This window comes from Nelusetta ayraudi, unplaced genomic scaffold (assembly GCF_046127955.1).
Source record: "Nelusetta ayraudi isolate G7.1 ecotype Tasmania unplaced genomic scaffold, CSIRO-AGI_Nayr_v1 ptg000130l, whole genome shotgun sequence".
Classification (NCBI taxonomy): domain Eukaryota; kingdom Metazoa; phylum Chordata; class Actinopteri; order Tetraodontiformes; family Monacanthidae; genus Nelusetta; species Nelusetta ayraudi.
The window spans coordinates 810,001-827,500 of NW_027466180.1; the positions used below are offsets into that span (position 1 = coordinate 810,001).

General features: G+C 46.4%; 1 protein-coding gene across 5 annotated transcripts in view; it reads left to right on the forward strand.

Moving 5' to 3' along the window:
- Positions 1-17,500, forward strand: part of ehbp1 (EH domain binding protein 1) — a 112,456-nt gene that overhangs the window by 60,345 nt on the left and 34,611 nt on the right. For 4 of the 5 annotated variants that reach the window (XM_076050783.1, XM_076050779.1, XM_076050784.1 and 1 more), the window contains 3 exons: positions 9,504-9,654; positions 12,579-12,845; positions 14,957-15,126. In XM_076050783.1, coding sequence (XP_075906898.1) covers positions 9,504-9,654; positions 12,579-12,845; positions 14,957-15,126 — 588 coding nt within the window. The remainder of the gene's footprint in view (positions 1-9,503; positions 9,655-12,578; positions 12,846-14,956; positions 15,127-17,500) is intronic. The other variant, XM_076050785.1, reaches the window with a different exon arrangement.

A 17,500-nucleotide genomic window follows, 5' to 3' on the forward strand; every position in this document is an offset into this window, starting at 1 on the left:
TCATAGGAAGAAAAAATATATCGTAGGCTGTGTAGAAAATGAACCAAAACAAAGTTCCATCAAAATCATTGTCTTTGGAGCCCCACTTTATTTAACTCTTTATTGAAATGACTCTTAAAGCACTGAAAAAGTGGATGAAATACGGCTATTTTATGACTTAACAGCTATCATTTTTTCTGTTTTGGCGGGCCGGATTAATAAGCGTAGCGGGTCGCGTATGACTCCCGGGCCATAGTTTGCCCACGCCTGGGCGAGAGTTGAGTTGGCCCCCTTTTCTCGTGCGTTGCATGAAAAGAGTGTGAATTCAGTCGTGATCTCCTGGTCATGAAACAAATTGGGGAAAAAAGATGATTTTGAATGTTGATGGCCGTTTTTTGATTATTTTCATCTCACATCTTCTGAGCAGATCCACTGTCTGAACTGCTGTCGCTGCACTACGGTGCCATGAGAGGACTTTCTGTTCATTTTTTTTTTACTTTTTCTTTTGTTCCCTCCTCCCTCTTGCCTGAAACCAGGTGTGCAGTGGCTTCAGTGTTAGACTTTGACTCTGAAGAACGAGTCAAACACTCGCATTGACCTTTAGCTACAATTGACAACACGGCAGACTGAACAGACTGAAGGAGCTCGTCAGTGTAAACTTCCAGCACAGCTGCTACTGTCCTCGGATAGCAGCGTAGCATTTAGCGCCCGCCGGGGTGAGGCATTTTGCCTTTGTGTGTGTGTGTGTGTGTGTGTGTGTGTGTGTGTGTGTGTGTGTGTGTGTGCTGACCTATGTTCTCCCTCCTGCCATCCCTAATTGTAGCCCACAGTGACGGGTTCTTTCATCTAAGGTCACAGGTTCACTTTTCTCTTTCTCTCTCTCTCTCTCTCTCCACCCCTCCTCTCTATCTCTCTCCACCCCTCCTCTCCTCTCCTCTCTCTCTGTCTCACAACAGTCTATTTTTTTCTATACCTGCATTTGTTTTAGATTGCCGTCTCTTCGATCTGTACACTGCTCCTGTTTCTTCTCCACATCCTGTCTTCTCACATACACACACACACACACACACACACACACTGACACTGCTCTCTGCCGTCCACATCAGCCCTGGCCAGAGTTCAGAGCGCTCCTCCTCCTCCTCCACCTCCTGCTGCTCTTCCTCCTCATCCCGCTCCTCCTCCTCCCCCTTTCACCCCATCTTCCTTCTCTTTACATGTGGCCTTCACATCACTTCTATAATCAGCACGCACGCCCTGACCCTCCTGCCAAAAAAAAATCAGGAAGAAGAATTTTATTCACTGAAGTTTCTTTTGCTTTGTTTGTCTTTTCACTGCATTTTGAAAAACCGTGTGTGTGTGTGGATGTGTGGGTGTGTGGGTTTGTGTGCATTTGTGCATTCCCTTCAGGTCTCCTCATCCATTAGCAGATGAGAACAGTAATTTCACACCGGCCTGGCCAGGCTAATTATTAGGATCCACACTAGGTTTGCTATAAACGTGTGTGTGTGCGTCTGTGTGTGCGTCTGTGTGTGTGTGTGTGTGTGTGTGTGTGTGTGTGTGTGTGTGTGTGTGTGGGTGTGTGTGTGTGTGTGTGGGTGTGTGTGCGTCCATAGTGGCAGAAGACCTGCAGGTGTGTGTGTGTGTGTGTGTGTGTGTGTGTGTGTGTGTCCATCCAAAACTGTAAAGCAAAAATAAATGTGAGCCTAGTTTGGTCACAGCCTGCGTGCACCTTTCTGAATTCTTCCTGTGTGTGTGTGTGTGTGTGTGTGTGTGTGTGTGTGTGTGTGTGTGTGTGTGTGTGTGTGTGTCTTGAAAGTGGAAAATGCCTCAGTGTTGTTCAGGTAGTTGTTCTGCTGCTCACTGACTCGTTGTGATTCCTATAATTGGGTCCCGTTTGTTTTTTTGCCGACTCCTCCTCCCTCCTCCTCCTCCTCCTCTCTCCTCCGCCACCTCCCCACCCCCCCTTCCCCACCCAGCAGCGATGGGAACTCCCGGCTCTCTGCCGCTGTGACCTGTGGGTGTTGTCCTCCACTGTCGTCCGCTGTCAGCCCTCTGATCCCCGGGCGTTTTTCTCTCCGCGCGCCGACTGAAACTTTGACGAGCAAATTGTTTTCTCATCTCTCATTGGGCGCCATCGACCAACATATGCAATCGCTGTTGTGGTCTCCCCGCTCCTCGGCCTTCATTCTTGCATGCCAACAGTACCATTCTTGACAGCAAACAACGTCGAAATGCAGATTTGTACAATGAATTAGAGAGGGAAACGAGGGAGAAGGACATGTAAAATCTCGCAGGACGAGTTTTTGCGAGAATTACAGCTAATGCGCTTCACACCATTCAATGGAAACACCTGCAAATCGCAATTGTGCTTTGATCAAATTTCAGAAATATCGCTTTTATTTTGCAAAAAACTGTCTTGGAAGCTGGTGGTGGAAACAGCTGGTGCAGCTTGCCCAGGGAATTGGTGTAATAAAAGGCATGCAAAGAGCTAAACTGTAGTATACAGAGAGATAAAAGTATGGTATGATATAAAAAGAAAATAATAAAAAGAAAAAAGAAAGAAATTCAAATATGCCCCTGTCGGTTCTTTCTCTCTTGGTCCACTCTGTCATTTACTCCCTTTCTCCTTCTCCACCCCCCCCCCCTCCCCCCCCCCTCGTCCTCCTCGCTCCTTTTCAACTTCCCTCACCCGCACTAATAGTTTTTCCTTCACGTCTCATTTTAACGCTGCCGTCTCTTTATTCACTCGCCTCTCCTCCTCTTTTTCCCCCCTCCCCTGCTTTTCTCTGTCCGTCTTTGATCAACCTGCCGCTAATGAAAGCAAATAGTTCAGTGGCCAGTGGGTTCCTTTGGCCTGCGTGTGTGTGTGCGTGTGTGTGTGTCTGTCTGTCTGTCTGTCCATATTGGTGTGTGTGAAGGTATGTGTCGTGGCTGAATTGACTGGAATGGAGATCAAAGGCAGCCTCCAAATTGAATGTGTGTGTGCATGTGCGTGCGTGCATGCTTGTCTGAGTGCATGTTGAGTTAACAAGCAGGTTAAGAGGGGGAGAGAGAGAGAGAGAGAGAGTCCTCTCCATTGCATCACAAGGGCTGATCAAGCCATCAGAGAGCTGCACAGAAACACTCACACAGACACAGACACACTTACAGACGCACAACTCTTCTCTGCATGTTCTCTCTCTCTCCCTCTCCCTCTGACAGCCCTCACATGCCTCATGTTCAAGTCAGGCCAGTGGAACTTCCAGCTCTGATCTCTCTCTCTCTCTCTCTCTCTCTCTCTCTCTCTCTCTCCTCCCTGCAGAGACGCTTCTTTTCGCAGTTAATCGTAAAATGCAGCTCCATTAGTTTGCCGCATAGAGGGCGTGTGTTAACGTTTAGATGAGTAGCCGGAGCCTTTTTATTTTTGAAAACTATTTTTTGGAGCAAAGTTTTTGACCGTCTTTATCTGATTTTAAACTTTGGGATTTAATCATCTGCCTCAACAATTGTACAAGGTTCCTAAAAAATAATGAATCAGGCAGATACAGATCGTACCACTGTTGTTTTTTTTTTTTCTCAAAATACATCCCAGTCTTAGGAAGTGATGGCAAATCTTCCTTTTTGTTTTTCTTATTTACATCACGTCTGGTTTATTCTACCCACGATAGTTTGAATCTCGGTCCCGCTGGTCGCAACCGGCCGCTGGTCACCCGTGTCTATTTTCCTCCCACCCTCCATGACTTCCTCCCCCCTGCCTCCCCCTCCTTTTAAAAGAAGTTTCGCTCATGTTCTCGCGTTGCTTCTCTCTTTCTCTTTTGTCACTTCCTTTCCTTTCTCTCTTCTCTTCCTGCCTCTTTTACCAGCAATTATCCTGTCCGTGTAAAGGGCAAAGCCTTCCCATCTGTCTCACTCGCCCGTCCGACACACACGCACACACACACACACACACACACTTTGTGTGGTCTCGCTGCTCCACCTGTTCTACCTGTCTTGCCGAACGCCCTTGTTCAGCGGCGCTGTGCAAACACACATGCATGGAGCGGCGTGACACGTTCAACATTCACACGTGGAAACCGCACTTGAGCGGAACCTCAGAGGTCAAACACACGCACACGCACACGCATGTGTGTTTACTCCAAAAATGTCAGCGCAATATTAAACACACTCGCCTTTGTTCTGTAAAGTTCTGGCTGCGACTCCACACGGCCGCCGTTTATTTTTATTGGTGATGAATGCAAACAGCACTTCCTGTACGCTGCTGTTTGCATGTCTCACGAACACACACACACACACACACACACACACACACACACGCACGCACGCACGCACTCACTCATGATTCTGCACTTCCGCACCACTTGCCTGATGACACCCTTGCAGATTTATATTTATGTTATTTATGTGCATATTACTCTCCCTCTCTCACACACACACACACACACACACACGCATGCATGGCCCCCTATCATGGACACGCACCCGTCAAAACATAATTAGTCCGTGTCGTGCCTCTTTGATAGCCGTGTACAGTGGCTCTTCTTTAATTCTTTATCAAATGCATTGATCGCTGTGGGCCTCGCGCGCTCATTGATCCACGCACTCCGTCTGGAGCCTCCCGATAAGCTCTCTTGCTCACCCTCTCTCTCCCTCTCTCTCTCTCACCCTTTTCTTTTTGTAACTGTCTGTCTTTCTCTCTCTCTCTCCATCCTCCCTTTTCTGCCTCTATTGCTCTTTTTCCTCCAACAGCAACTTCCAGCAGTGAGAGGTTTTTAGAAAATGTTCGGAATGTCCAGTCGTCCCCTTGTAAAAAGCCAAGTTTGGTCTTCACTTGGAGAAAACCTTTTTTGGTAGTGTTGAAGTGTTATTATCTTTCTATCATTCAAGTCTTTGTGTTTCCACTGATACGCGAAAGTACTTGTGACACTAGTGAAGAGTGTGATGACTGACGCACTAGACTCGTTGTGTTGTTCGTGTGTCATCCATTTTTCAAAAAGTGTTCAGTTATTATTGGGGTTTTTGTTGGGTTTTTTTTTTACAATAGATTGTTGATCATTGTTTTGTGAGATCATGAGAAAAATTCCAACTGTATTCTCCCATTTAGTTTTTTCCTATTTTGTTTTGTTTGTTCCAAAGCGTGTGTATTGTATGTGTATGTGTGTGTGTGCACATGTGACCTCTACCTGCTCCTACATCATTCCACTGGTTGGAACTGTGTTGGTCAAACATATCTAGCGGTTGGTCATTCTGTGTGTGTGTGTGTGTGTGTGTGTGTGTGTGTGTGTGTGTGTGTGTGTGTGTGTGTGTGTGTGTGTGTGTGTGTGTGTGTGTGTGTGCCTGGACAGATAGAGACCTAAAGCACCTCTTGACTGTGAATTAGTCTGTCATGACAAATGTCTAGAACTGCATGACTGGCTGCCAGACTGGCTGGCTATCTGGGAGGTTGGCAGCAGACCCTTTTAGATAGTGTGTGTGTGTGTGTGTGTGTGTGTGTGTGTGTGTGTGTGTGTGTGTGTGTGTGTGTGTGTGTGTGTGTGTGTGTGGCATCACTCTGTGCCCACGCCAGGCCTCTGTACATGACCAGTGTTGCATGTCCCTCCCTCCCTCTTCCTCCTTTGCCCAGAGAGGAGAGGGAAGGGGAGGGAGGAGGGGAGAGGCGAGGGGAGAAAAAAAAGAAAAAGAAAAAAGAGCAGCTGAGGCGACAACCTGCTCCCTGCGCTTAAAAAGATCTTCCAGAGCGGAGAGAAGAGGGGCGGCCTGGTCCAAACAGCGGCCAGAGCTTATAGTGGAGCCCACGGTGGAGCTCCACAGTGCAGCCCACTATCTGGGCAACAATGGAGCCCACAGTGGAGTTAACAGTTGAGCTCCACGATGGAGCCCACGGTGGAGCCCCTGGTGGAGCCAACAGTTGAGCTCCACGTTGGACCCCACGGTAGAGCCCACAGTGGAGCTCCACGGTAGAACCCACAGTGAAGCCCACAGTGGAGCTCTCCGTTTCAGTCTTTTGCTTCTACACAGTGGACGATTGTTCCCATCTGAACAGGGAGAGTCTCCTCTCTTGTTCTTCTTCTCCGTCTTCTTCTCCTTCTTCTCCTCCCCAGTGGTCCGTCCTGCCCGCTGACCACCACCACTTCCTTTCTCTCCTCCTGCTGCTCCTTCTTTCATCCCGGCCTTTGATCGACAACCGACCGACCAACCGGGAAGATCGGCTTTTTCTTCTCCTACTTTCTTTTTGCAAAGGCGCCGCGCTCCCGCAGCTTTGGCATCGTTTTGTTTTTGTTTACTTTTTTCTTTCGCATCCAGCATTCAGAAAAGCGAAACAGGCCAATCCATGCAGAAAATATCAAATTAACTGACTTTGGCTTGATATTTTGCCATTGAACCCAGTGTTTTTTTTTACGGGAGGCTGTAAACAGAGGGCTAAATATTCTGTTGTAGCTGGAGATTCAGATTTCACTATCATGCAAAGCAGCTTCAACCGAGTGAGATGAAACGTAAAAACCCGAAAGAGTAAAAACTCCACGTTTCTTTTTGTGCCTTCTTCATCTAGTTATGTTTCTACTCTTTGGCCTTCCGACTCCATAGATGTCATGAATCTCTGACTCACATTTCACTGCCGTTAATCTTGAATTTACAAACATGCACACACATCACACTCATTTCCTATTCTTCCGACCTTCCAAGCAGCCACTAATACATACATATATATATATGTATATATATATATATATAAATATATATATATATATATACATATATATATACATATATATATATATATATATATATATATATATATATATATATATATATATACATATATATATATATATATATAAAATTTAAACAGCGACTATGTAGCTTACCATGTAAGACGCTAGTCGGATGCATTTTTCCATAGTGTTAATCCTAGCCTCTGGACAGACAGAGAATTTCCCATTTGCTGTCCCCCCCAAAAAAGATGCTGGACTTAAATAATGCGGTGGGATGATTTTGGGTGTGTTGCTTGTCAGAGTCGTGTGTTTGCACACTGTCCTCTCCATATATCTTTATATAAATATATGTATATATATATCATATTTTATATATATATATATATATATATACATATATATATATATATATATATATGTAGAGTATATAAACACACAGACACACTACCACTACTTAAATTGGTTGTTATGTCCGTATCAGTAAAGGCCAGATTGGCTATCAGGAACCAGTCCGTAGCCAGAAGGCCGTCGGTGACATTACTTGTTATCATATTGAATTTATAAAAAGCGGAGAGGTACATGAATATGAAATGTGGCCCCCAAAAAAAGGGACGAGGTGAGAGTGGAAGGGAAGAGAAAATCTGGAAGAGAACCTCACAGCCGTGCAAATATGCCAGGGAGGCAGGGCTGCGTTCAGATGTAGACAGCATTAATGATTCCTACCTTGTGATTTGCAATATATATATATAAAGATTTTCTGCCAATGACACAGTCTCAGATGGATCCTAAAAAGTGTTTGGAGGGAAATTGGTTACAGACAGCGGTGAGGCTTGATGTCTGCTGGCCTTCAGCTGGAACACGTCTCACTCATTCTTGTCAGAAAGCGTTGATTTTTCAGTTGAAGTTCCAGATCAGATCAAACACACAAGCGTTGTGATTTTTAGAAACCTGGTCAATTTATTTCATTATCATTCTTAGGTCTGTTTGTTATGTTGCTTTGTGGCTATGTTGCTTCTTAATGATGCTGCGTTGTTTCCTGAAGGCAGCGTCATTAAATCCAAATGGAACGTTTTTCAATGTCTCACATCATTTATTTTTCATCTCAGACTCCACAGCCTGATGAATTTGTCTGAAACGGTGCAGATCTCCATAAGACAGCAACATATTTAGCACTCTGTTTGCAGCCCCTATCTAAACAGCACAGTAGTTTAAGCTTTGTACAGAAAGCTAGATCTTTGCCCGAGCAGAGCGGGGGGGAAAAAACACCTGGCTGGTTCCTGATCCACGTTTCTCCCAGAACTCTGCTCAGTCAGGTTTTGACACTCGATGCTGAAAACTGCAGCAAAGTGTCAACACTTTATTTTCCTCTTTCACTCATAGCTCCTTATCTTTCCCTCAATCAGTCTCTCGCTAAGGTGTGTTCCCATCTCCCCCCTTGGGCATCCCCTCAGGTCCCCCTACAGCACACACACACACACACACACACACACAGAGTGCATTAGGGTTGCTGTCATTTACAATACAGCCCCATTGTCCCGGCTTGACAATGGCTACAAACAAACAATTGACATGGAAATGGAGAGATGTAGCTCATTAGCGGGCGCCGCTTGTTTTGTTAATGGATAAACGGGCAGCTTGAATGGGAGCGGCCCCGAAAAGGCCCCGCGTCAATATGGAGCAGGCTGATTAAGGAGGAGACACGGGGAGGGCCGAGGGAGAAGGAGCGCTGGAGGTGCGTTCACCACCAGGTGCGTCGGCGCGGCGGTCCGAGGTGGTGCCGTCTGTCTCAGTGTGTCTCTCGGATCTATTAAGTTTTTCAAATTCAAATTGAGAAACTTTATTTGTCCCCAGGGGCCAGTTGAAGGCACACAGAGTGCAGCATCACAGCTTTAGAAAGGTTAAAACCTATATATATATATGTACATATATATATATATAAATACATACACACACATATATATATATATATATATATATATATATATATATATATATATATATATATATATATATACATATGCTATTCAGCTCTGTCGTTGTACACAGTTTTGATAACAGAAGGTGAAATAGGGAATGAATGAATGAAATAGTGGTGGGTGAAATGTCGGAAAGTGTGTTTCCAGAAAACTGATGAACTGCAGTTAATCTCACACACTGGACCTTTAAATCCTACTGGCTGAATACTGTATCGCACTATTTTTTTTCTTTGTTTATTTGTGCGGGTGGGCTGGGTGGTTTGTTGCTTGGTTATTGTCACATTTTTTTTTTTGCCTCTTCTTCTCCTCCGTGTGTTTGGTGTGTTGTGGCTCTCGGTGCTATCAGCGCGATCAGATTGGATCGGCCTGAAAATGACATTTCTGCCATTACTCTGATGGTAGCTGCTCAATACTGATGTCCAGAGCCCGGATGGTCTATCAGTCCGTCAGTCCGTCTGTCTGTCCGTCTGTACCCTGCAAACTCCATGAGTTCATTATTTATCAATAGATACACATTCATTTCATAAAACCATCGTTTTCTAATATTCCGTATATGCCTATAAACACACACTCTATATTGCAGACTGTTTAGACCTTTTGTTGGTCTTTACAAATTCAAACGTGAGAAACAGAATTCTTTCCTCTCTTTACTAATTTCAGGAAATCAAAATGCACTGATTTCAAGTCAACATCCAGGATTTTTTAACTGACCTGAATATTTCAAGTTCCACAGTTACGAGGGTGTATTTCATCCATCAGTGCATCTGATTTCCCTCCAGCCGGTTGTTCTCTCTGGTATGCAGATTATTCACCCACCGTCTTGTCTGTATGTGTGTGTGTGTCTGCGTTGTTCTTGCAGGAGCGGGACGCCGAGCGGCGGAGGCAGCTGAGGGAGCGGGCCAGGCAGCTGATCGCTGAGGCTCGGTCCGGAGTCAAGATGTCTGAGATGAGCCTGTCGGACTCGTCCAGCCCTGACAGAGGCAGAGGTGGCAAGACCAGCCTGGCTGGAGGTACAGCAGTGTGCTCAAAGCACATACACACACCAGGGATGCAACGGAACATCTTATAACAAATTATTATTAGCGTTTTTGTTAGATATAAAATCGGCAATAATAATTTGTTTATTTCAGTCGACTGTACTGCAGGAAGGTCAAGCTAGCGTGTCTTTAGCACGCGAGGCTGTCGCGGGACACACACACACACACACACACACACACACACGTCCCGACCACGACTCACACTTTTCCATTATGTTCTCTAAAGGGGGTTCCGTCTAATCCTCGGAGGAAACTGAAATGCCATTTTGCCACGTCGGCGGGTCTAAAGCCCGCCGCCCTCCCGCTCTGCTCGGCAATTTACAGCCCGGCTCCGCCTCCGTCTCATTCGCCCTGTAATTGTTAATCAACGGAGCACATTGTGCGGCCAAATTACGCTCCGACAACAGCAGACTCGTCTAATAACGGCTCGCAGGGGTGGGCCAAGGTTGCCCGCACGTCTTTCCCACTGCTTTCCATTTCCTTGAAATTGGGGCTATTATCATAATGACCATTATTAGGCATCTCTGGTCGTTTGTCTTGCAGATCCGTTTGCAAGTTACACCCCTTCTTCGGGATGTTTTCGGGCAGCCAGACGGAGGCACCCCGGCTGAACTGAATGCTAATGAGTGCAAAGTGTCAAGGAAAGTGGCGGCGGGAAAAGTTGAGAGACGAGATGAAAGGTGAAAGCGGGGAAGAAGAATGTGGAGGGCCGAGAACAGCGATGGCTGGACTCTGGGTTTATTTAGCTTGTTAGAGCAAACGGCTGCAGCGTGTTCTTCAGCCTGATCATTCGTCAATGACTGCTACACAGACGTCACCAGCTTCGTTCCCATTAGCCCTAGAATTGCGCAAAACCAAAATGTCGCAATAAAAAACTCGTCATGGAAACACCCAAACTTCGAAAAATCTCTCAAATACCGCTAAGGTGATGAGGTGAGTTTTTCAGACGTATCGTCATAGAGGTGTATTGCAAAAGTGCCATGGAAACCCTTTGTCGCATTTACGCGTCAGCGGACATGAGGTACGGGGTCACGTGACCAGTTCAGAGTACATTCAGAGTATATTTTACAAGTTATCAAAGAGGAAAATTTAACAATCATTCCTGACGGCAAACAACGTCGAAATGCAGATTTATCGCAAAATGTTTTGTACCTCCGTCCTCCTCAAAGTGGGGTCTCGTAGGACAAGATTTTCACCATTCAACGGAAATACCTGCAATTTGCAATTGTGCTTTGTGGAAATTTTTAGAAATATTGCTTTTATTTTGCGAAAAACTGTCATGGAAACGCAGCTGGTGTTCCAAAAAAACAACAGGAGCAACTCAAAGGAGGCGAACGGAACATTTCCAACAGAAAGCGTCAAGAGGCGCCACCAGCACCTCGCTAGGTGAGGCGGAGGCAGAGGAGCACTTGATTTATTTGCTCTTTCAGCTGTTCTGGATCAAACTAATTGTTGATCTCATTAAAAATGGAGTTGGAGGGGGGGGTGAGAGGGGAGGAAGGGACGGAGGGAGAGAGGGATGGATGGAGGGAGGGAGGAGAAGAGAAACGCTGTTGGCTGATACACAAGGCCTGCCGAGCAGAACGGCTAATCCTAGCCCCCGCGCTCTCCCCTGCCCCCTCCCCTCACCCCCCCCACTCCTCCCAATGCACCCCCCGCCCCCGCCCAACACCATTCAGTCCTTTAATGCAGCTTGGCCACCCCCCATCCACCCACCCCTCCCTCCCTCCCTCCGAGTGTCTTGCTGCCCGTAAAGAAACTTTCCAAACTCCATCACCATGGCCTCCCCGTTAATTAGACCCCAGCCAGCCGCGCACGGAACGGCGCTTTGGAGTACACTCCGCATCTTAGCTGGCAAATTAGAGCGAGGGGTGGGGGGAATGGGTGGGTGGCAGGGGGGGTGGGGGGGGGGTGGAAAAAGAAAAACAGGAAACGCTGTTATTTTGATTCTCCCTGCGCTGGTCTTTGTTCTGGCCTCCACCCGCCAAGTGGTAAATGGCGAGGAGCGAGCGGTCGGCGTGATGGAGGCCGTTTAGCGATTTGAGTGGCCAGGATTCCCGGCGGCTCATTCACACAGCTTGAGTCTCCATTTGACTTTCCTTTTTTCTCTCTCTCTCTCTCTTCTTCCTTTTCATATATTTCTCTGAGACCTTTTGTTCGTAACGTTAAGCCACCGTCGTTTCTGTCGAACCCTGCAGGAGGCTTAATGGAACACCAGCTCTCTTGTTTTTTATTTATTTTGTTTTGGGTTTTTTTTTTTAACCGTTTCTCTTTTTTTCAGAAATGGTGGGAAAAGTGAGAACTTTGAAGGAAATGAGATGAATCTCAGCTCCGGCTTTGACTGTCAGACACTTAGAGTAAACAGATGGAGACAGTCGGTCACTCATCCTCAATCTCTGCTGGACTCAGAAATGGTTTGAGCTGGTTTGGCTACAGAGCGTCAGTGATGCCAAAAAATCTAACGATTTGTGGTCCAAGTCAAGTTGCCTTGTACGAATGAAGAGAGTCTCAAAAACTTTGTGTAGTCCTTGTTTTACAGCCTCCAGCGGTTTTTAGATATTAAGATTTAGCAGGAAGCTAAACTATTGGATGTCAGTGAGGTCATTAGAGGAAGTGAGGGATCTTTTATTTCTGGGCAGGTTCACTGACTGAGTGTTAAAGTGTCTTTTGCTACAAGCCTCACATTGATTTTTTCCAATGGCAGCATCGTCAAACCTTTGATTGGTTTGTGATGCACCAGTAAACGCTTTAACTGGGGTGTTCTTTCTTTCTCTCTTTGCTCATTCCTGGGACACTTCTTCCTTTCCTTCCTTCCTTCCTTCCTTCCTTCCTTTCGTCACCACTCCTCCCCTCTGTCTACCACCCGACCCCGCCCCGCCCTGCTCCGGAACCCACAGGTGTGTCGGATGACGTCAGACCTCAGCGGAGCCGTGAGAGGGGTGAGGAAGTGGAGGAGGAGGTGCAGGAGGAGGTGGTGGTGATGGAGGGAAGGGCTGGAAGAGAGCAGCTCCACTTTGACCTTGGTGTTAATGATGACGATGATGCTGCTGCCTCCTCTTCACTGGTCCCGAACCTGCTGCCACTGGAGGCCCTTCCTCCGGCCCCGTCAGGCTCCCAGGGGCCCCAGTGGCCAACTAACCCCGACTCTGAGCTAACGTCTCCGGGTAAAACTCACTAACGCTGCTGCATGTCTTCCTTCCTCTGTCTGTCTACAGCCGCGTTTCCATCACCCCTAGAATTTCGCAAAACCGAAATATCACAATAAAAAAATGATAATGGAAACAACTAAATTTAGAAAAAACCCTCAAATATCGCTAGAAGACACAGAATATATATATATTTTTTACAAGTAATCAAAGAGAAAAATATAACAACCATTCTTGACAGCAAACAAACGTAAACGAACAAAAGCAAAGGTAGCAGAGTTCTCGTAAAATCTCGCAATATTTTACGAGAATTACGGCTTCTGCGCTTCAGCACGATTCAGTGGAAACACCTGCGAATAGCAATTGTATTTTGTCGAAATTTTAGAGGTATCACTTTATTTTGCGAAAAACAGCCATGGAAAAGCAGCTTGTGGGTCTTTCTGTCTGTCTGTCCGTCTGTCTGTCCTCTGGCTTCTCAGTGGCTTCTGTCCTGCAAGTTATAATATCAATAATCTGGGTGGAGTGATTCTCTCCGCCTTCTCTTCCTTTGCTTCGTTGACATGTCCCTGATCTCGTACCTGTTGACAGTGCAGAGGCAGCGCGGCCTTCCAACCCTCCCTCCTCTTCCTCCTCCTCTTCCTCCCCTCAGATGATGGTGTGAACAGGAAGACAAGGCTTTATTGCTTCCCAAACTTTTCACTCCAAACTCTGCTGGATGGATCTAAATGTCTTCACCTGTCTTAATCAATCAATCAATCAATCAATTAACATGCCTTAGCCCACAACCATCCTGCTTGCTAGTTTTGACTCCTCTTCTACAGTCGACGCTCTGTTTTTCCCCCCAACTTTCCTTCGTTTGAAACTTTTCCCCAAGAATTAATTAATCGAGAAAAAAAAATTAAAAACGAAATACTCCCCAGACGGAAATAAAAAAAAATCATATCTCCCGGAGAGTGTTGGCTTAAAATCTTCACAAGTGAACTAATTAATTTGTTTGGTATTTAATTTATTTCGTTGGCCTCCTTTGGGCTGATGTGAGGCAGATGAGAGGAGAGTGAGGAGCCGGAAGAGACGAGCCGCTTTGAAGAGCTGCGCTATCTCTGCACTCCGCTTCACCGCTCGCATGTGTTTTCTTTTTTGGAGGCGGGGGGTGGGGGGGTGTTTTTTTTGTTGTTGTGTTTTTTTGGTTCTTTGTTGGCAGCAGCAGCTTTTCATGTCGTCCTAAGACAAACGGATGGCAGTGATTGGAAGTTCCAAATAGCCGATCGGCCTCCGCATGTTTCTCCCCGCTGGTTCAAGTGTTCACTTTGAGCGACGCTCCTCCCTGTTTGTGCTGTGTGTGTGTGTGTGTGTGTGTGTGTGTGTGTGTGTGTGTGTGTGCGCACGCGCGTCAAACAGAGGGAGGTGACACATGAAACGACGGCTCTCCCGCTCTTTCATCTCCGTCACTGCAGCGATCTTTTCTGGCAGCCAAACTGGTTTCCAGTCCCTGGAGGGGAGTAAAGTGACTGGGAGACTGGGAGAGAGGAGCTGGTGGGGGGCAGGGAGACGCTTATTAAGTTCAAACAAATTAATACAAGGTGGCATAAGGAAAATTGTTGCAGCATTTTGTTGATCATTCATTTTTGACCACAAATAAAGAAATCCCTGTTGCTGCATTCACTTTTTTTTTTTTACTTTTTTTTTTTAATTTTAGTTTTTCTTTTCACCTCAATCTGACGGACTGACTGACTGACTGACTGACAAGTTCAGACTCTGAATGGTGTGAATCGACTTTCAGCTCTCGTGTTTGTGCTGCTTATCAACGACTTTCTGGACATTCAAGAAGTTTGTGCACTTGAACTCAAACCAAGCCGCCCCTCCCCCACTCCAATACCCCCCCCCCACCCCCCACCCCACACACACACACACACACACTCACACACTCACACACACACACACACCACCACCACCACTAAAACTTCCCAACAGTGTGTATGTTGCCTTGTTTTGTTTTGTGATTTATGTTTTGTAATGTATTTATTCATTTAAAACATCATCTTGAAATGTCTTCAGTTGTGCCCCTGATTGATTCTCTTTTTCTTATTCTTCTTCTTCTTCTTCTTCTCCTTCTTCTTCTTCCTCTTCAGGTGCCAACAGCAGGCAGGTGGACCTGAAGCGGACGCAGCCGGCCGAGGTCGGCGCATGTCGAGCGACGTCCCCCTCGTCGCCGTCCTCCACCACCACCACCACCACCACCTCCTCCTCCTCCTGCTCCTCCCCCACGGCCTCCCCCGTCAGCCTCAGCGAAGGAGTGGAGGTGCGTCAACACTCCATTTCTTTCTGGTCTTTCTTTTTTTTCCCCGCTTTCTTTCTGCCCGCCGCTTCCTTCTGCACCATTAAGTGGGTGGGGGGGTCCCGTCGGATCGATGGATCGATCAGGCCCGGTTGACCCCGGCTGTCAGCTGATTGACCCTCCACTGGCGCATCAGTCGGTCGGACCACTTCATCTCAGGTCGCAGTTTATCACCACCACCGCCACCCCCCACCCCAGTGTGTGTGTGTGTGTGTGTGTGTGTGAGGCCTCGCCGAGCAGCATCACCACTGCCGGAGCAACGTGTTGGCAGCCTGTGACCTTTTCACACCATGAAAGTCGGCTGCAGGGCTGCGAGCGTCTCTACCTGCTCGTGTGAACGCCGACGACAACAAGGAGGAGCCACTCCTCGCATGTTTAATTGATTTTGAATGTCAAGTGGAATGAGGTGCGTGCGTGTTTGTTGGTGTGTGTGTGTGTGTGTGTGTGTGTGTGTGTGTGTGTGTGTGTGTGTGTGTGTGTGCGTGCGTGCGTGCGTGAATGCCTGTGTGTTTCAGTGGAGGCAAAAAGCCTTCATGCTTATGGCGACACACGGTGTCTTTGATCATCGATTCACATAAACACCCTCTTGTGTTCAAAGCCTAAAAGGGCTCAGAGTCCCTCATGGCCAAAGAAGTGTTTAGTGTGTGTGTGCGTGTGTGTGTGTGTGTGTGTGTGCGTGCATCCACTTGACCCCTTCACAGAATTGGAATGAGCGTCTAACTGACAGCTCATCTCCTTTCTGAAAGTTCCCCTTTTTGTGTGATGTTTCATTTTTTATTTTTTGTCAAGTTCTCCTGGAGTTCCTCCTCAGTCAGTGGTCATCACCTTATATGGCTCCTGTGTGTGTGTGTGTGTGTGTGTGTGTGTGTGTGTGTGTGTGTGTGCGTGCTTGTGCGTGTGCGTGTGCGTGTGTGTGTGTGTGTGTGTGCACCTCTGGCTGAACGTGAGGTATTACGTGCTCTCAGGCTTACTGCCTTTTAGAAATGCATTACATCTAACAGCTTAACTGGCCGTTCTATCAGAATTCTTTTTTTTTCTCTTTCTTTTTTTTTCTTTTTTTTTTTTTGACCCAGAACCAAAGATTCAGTTGTGGTTCCACTGGGATGCCTTAGCGATCAGAAATCATAAAGTAATATTTATTACTGATTTGTAAAATTCCGTTCCTAATTTTATGCAAAATTTTGTTGTTTCCTTGTTTGTCATTTTTTCCCTTCTTTATTCATCAAGAAAATTACGCCAATGTGCTGTGTCAAATTAGTCACAGGGCGTCTCAGAAGTCCTCGGGGTGGCTGACAGCACACACACAAACACACACGGTCAGAGTCTCATTAGTGTTTAGTGTGTATGCGCGCGGCCGTGCACGGGGATGATAAGGAGTCGCGGCGCTCGGCAGACTGCAAAAAGCACCCAATCAGCAGTGACACAGCCACCGTGGCATTGGTGGTGGGTTAGGTGGGCTTCTAGCCAGGCTGGAGGGGCCGTGTAGTGGGCCAGTCTCCTTCATGTGGTGACGGTTGTTGTTGTTGAGGGGAAGCACCAGGTAGAGGTTGTGTTAGGTCCATTTAAAACTCTGCATCAGGTCAGATGGGGTAGATAATGATTAAAAACATGTTTTCTGCATCAAAGGTCTTTTTGGATTGGTGGTCCTCAGCGTCTCACCGTGGTTCCTAGAACTCCTGGTTGACGCAGAGGCCAGTTTAGAAGTGAATTGAATTGAATTTAGAACTGAGTTAACAATCAAAAGACAGAAAATGTGACACGCAAAATAAACCTTTTGAATTTTCGCCTTCATTTTTTTTTTTTTTCAAGGCCCAGTGTGTAAAATGTTCAAGGAAGCCCTTAAAGTATGGCGGGAGCTAACTGGGAGAAAGACCCTTATTGCTGTCATGTGTTTTCTTATATGTATGAGAAAAACCAAATGGCTTTTATTGTACTGTCAGTAAACACTTTTCTTGATGTATTCATGGGCATTGACACCAGCGTTGGTATCCAGTGGATGCCGGCGCAGCAGGATCGATACGGTTTCAAACTTCTGCTCTGCTGCACCCACTTCAGAATTTCTTGTTAGTTTGACTTATTAAAAAATGAAAAGGAAAAAGTAGGTGAAAAAAAACAAAAAAAACGAGGCGCTAATGAAGAGTCAAAAAGTGAGAGCAGGCCCTTATTTTCCCTCTTTGTAAATTAAATGTTCTTTATACCTCTTACACACACACACATACACACACACAAACACACACACACACACGACGTTCTGAGCCAGTTGCGTTTTTAAAATGTTTAATTGGACATTTTGTGAGCAAACCCCCTCGGCGGCGGACGACAAATTTGCCGTCCGTCT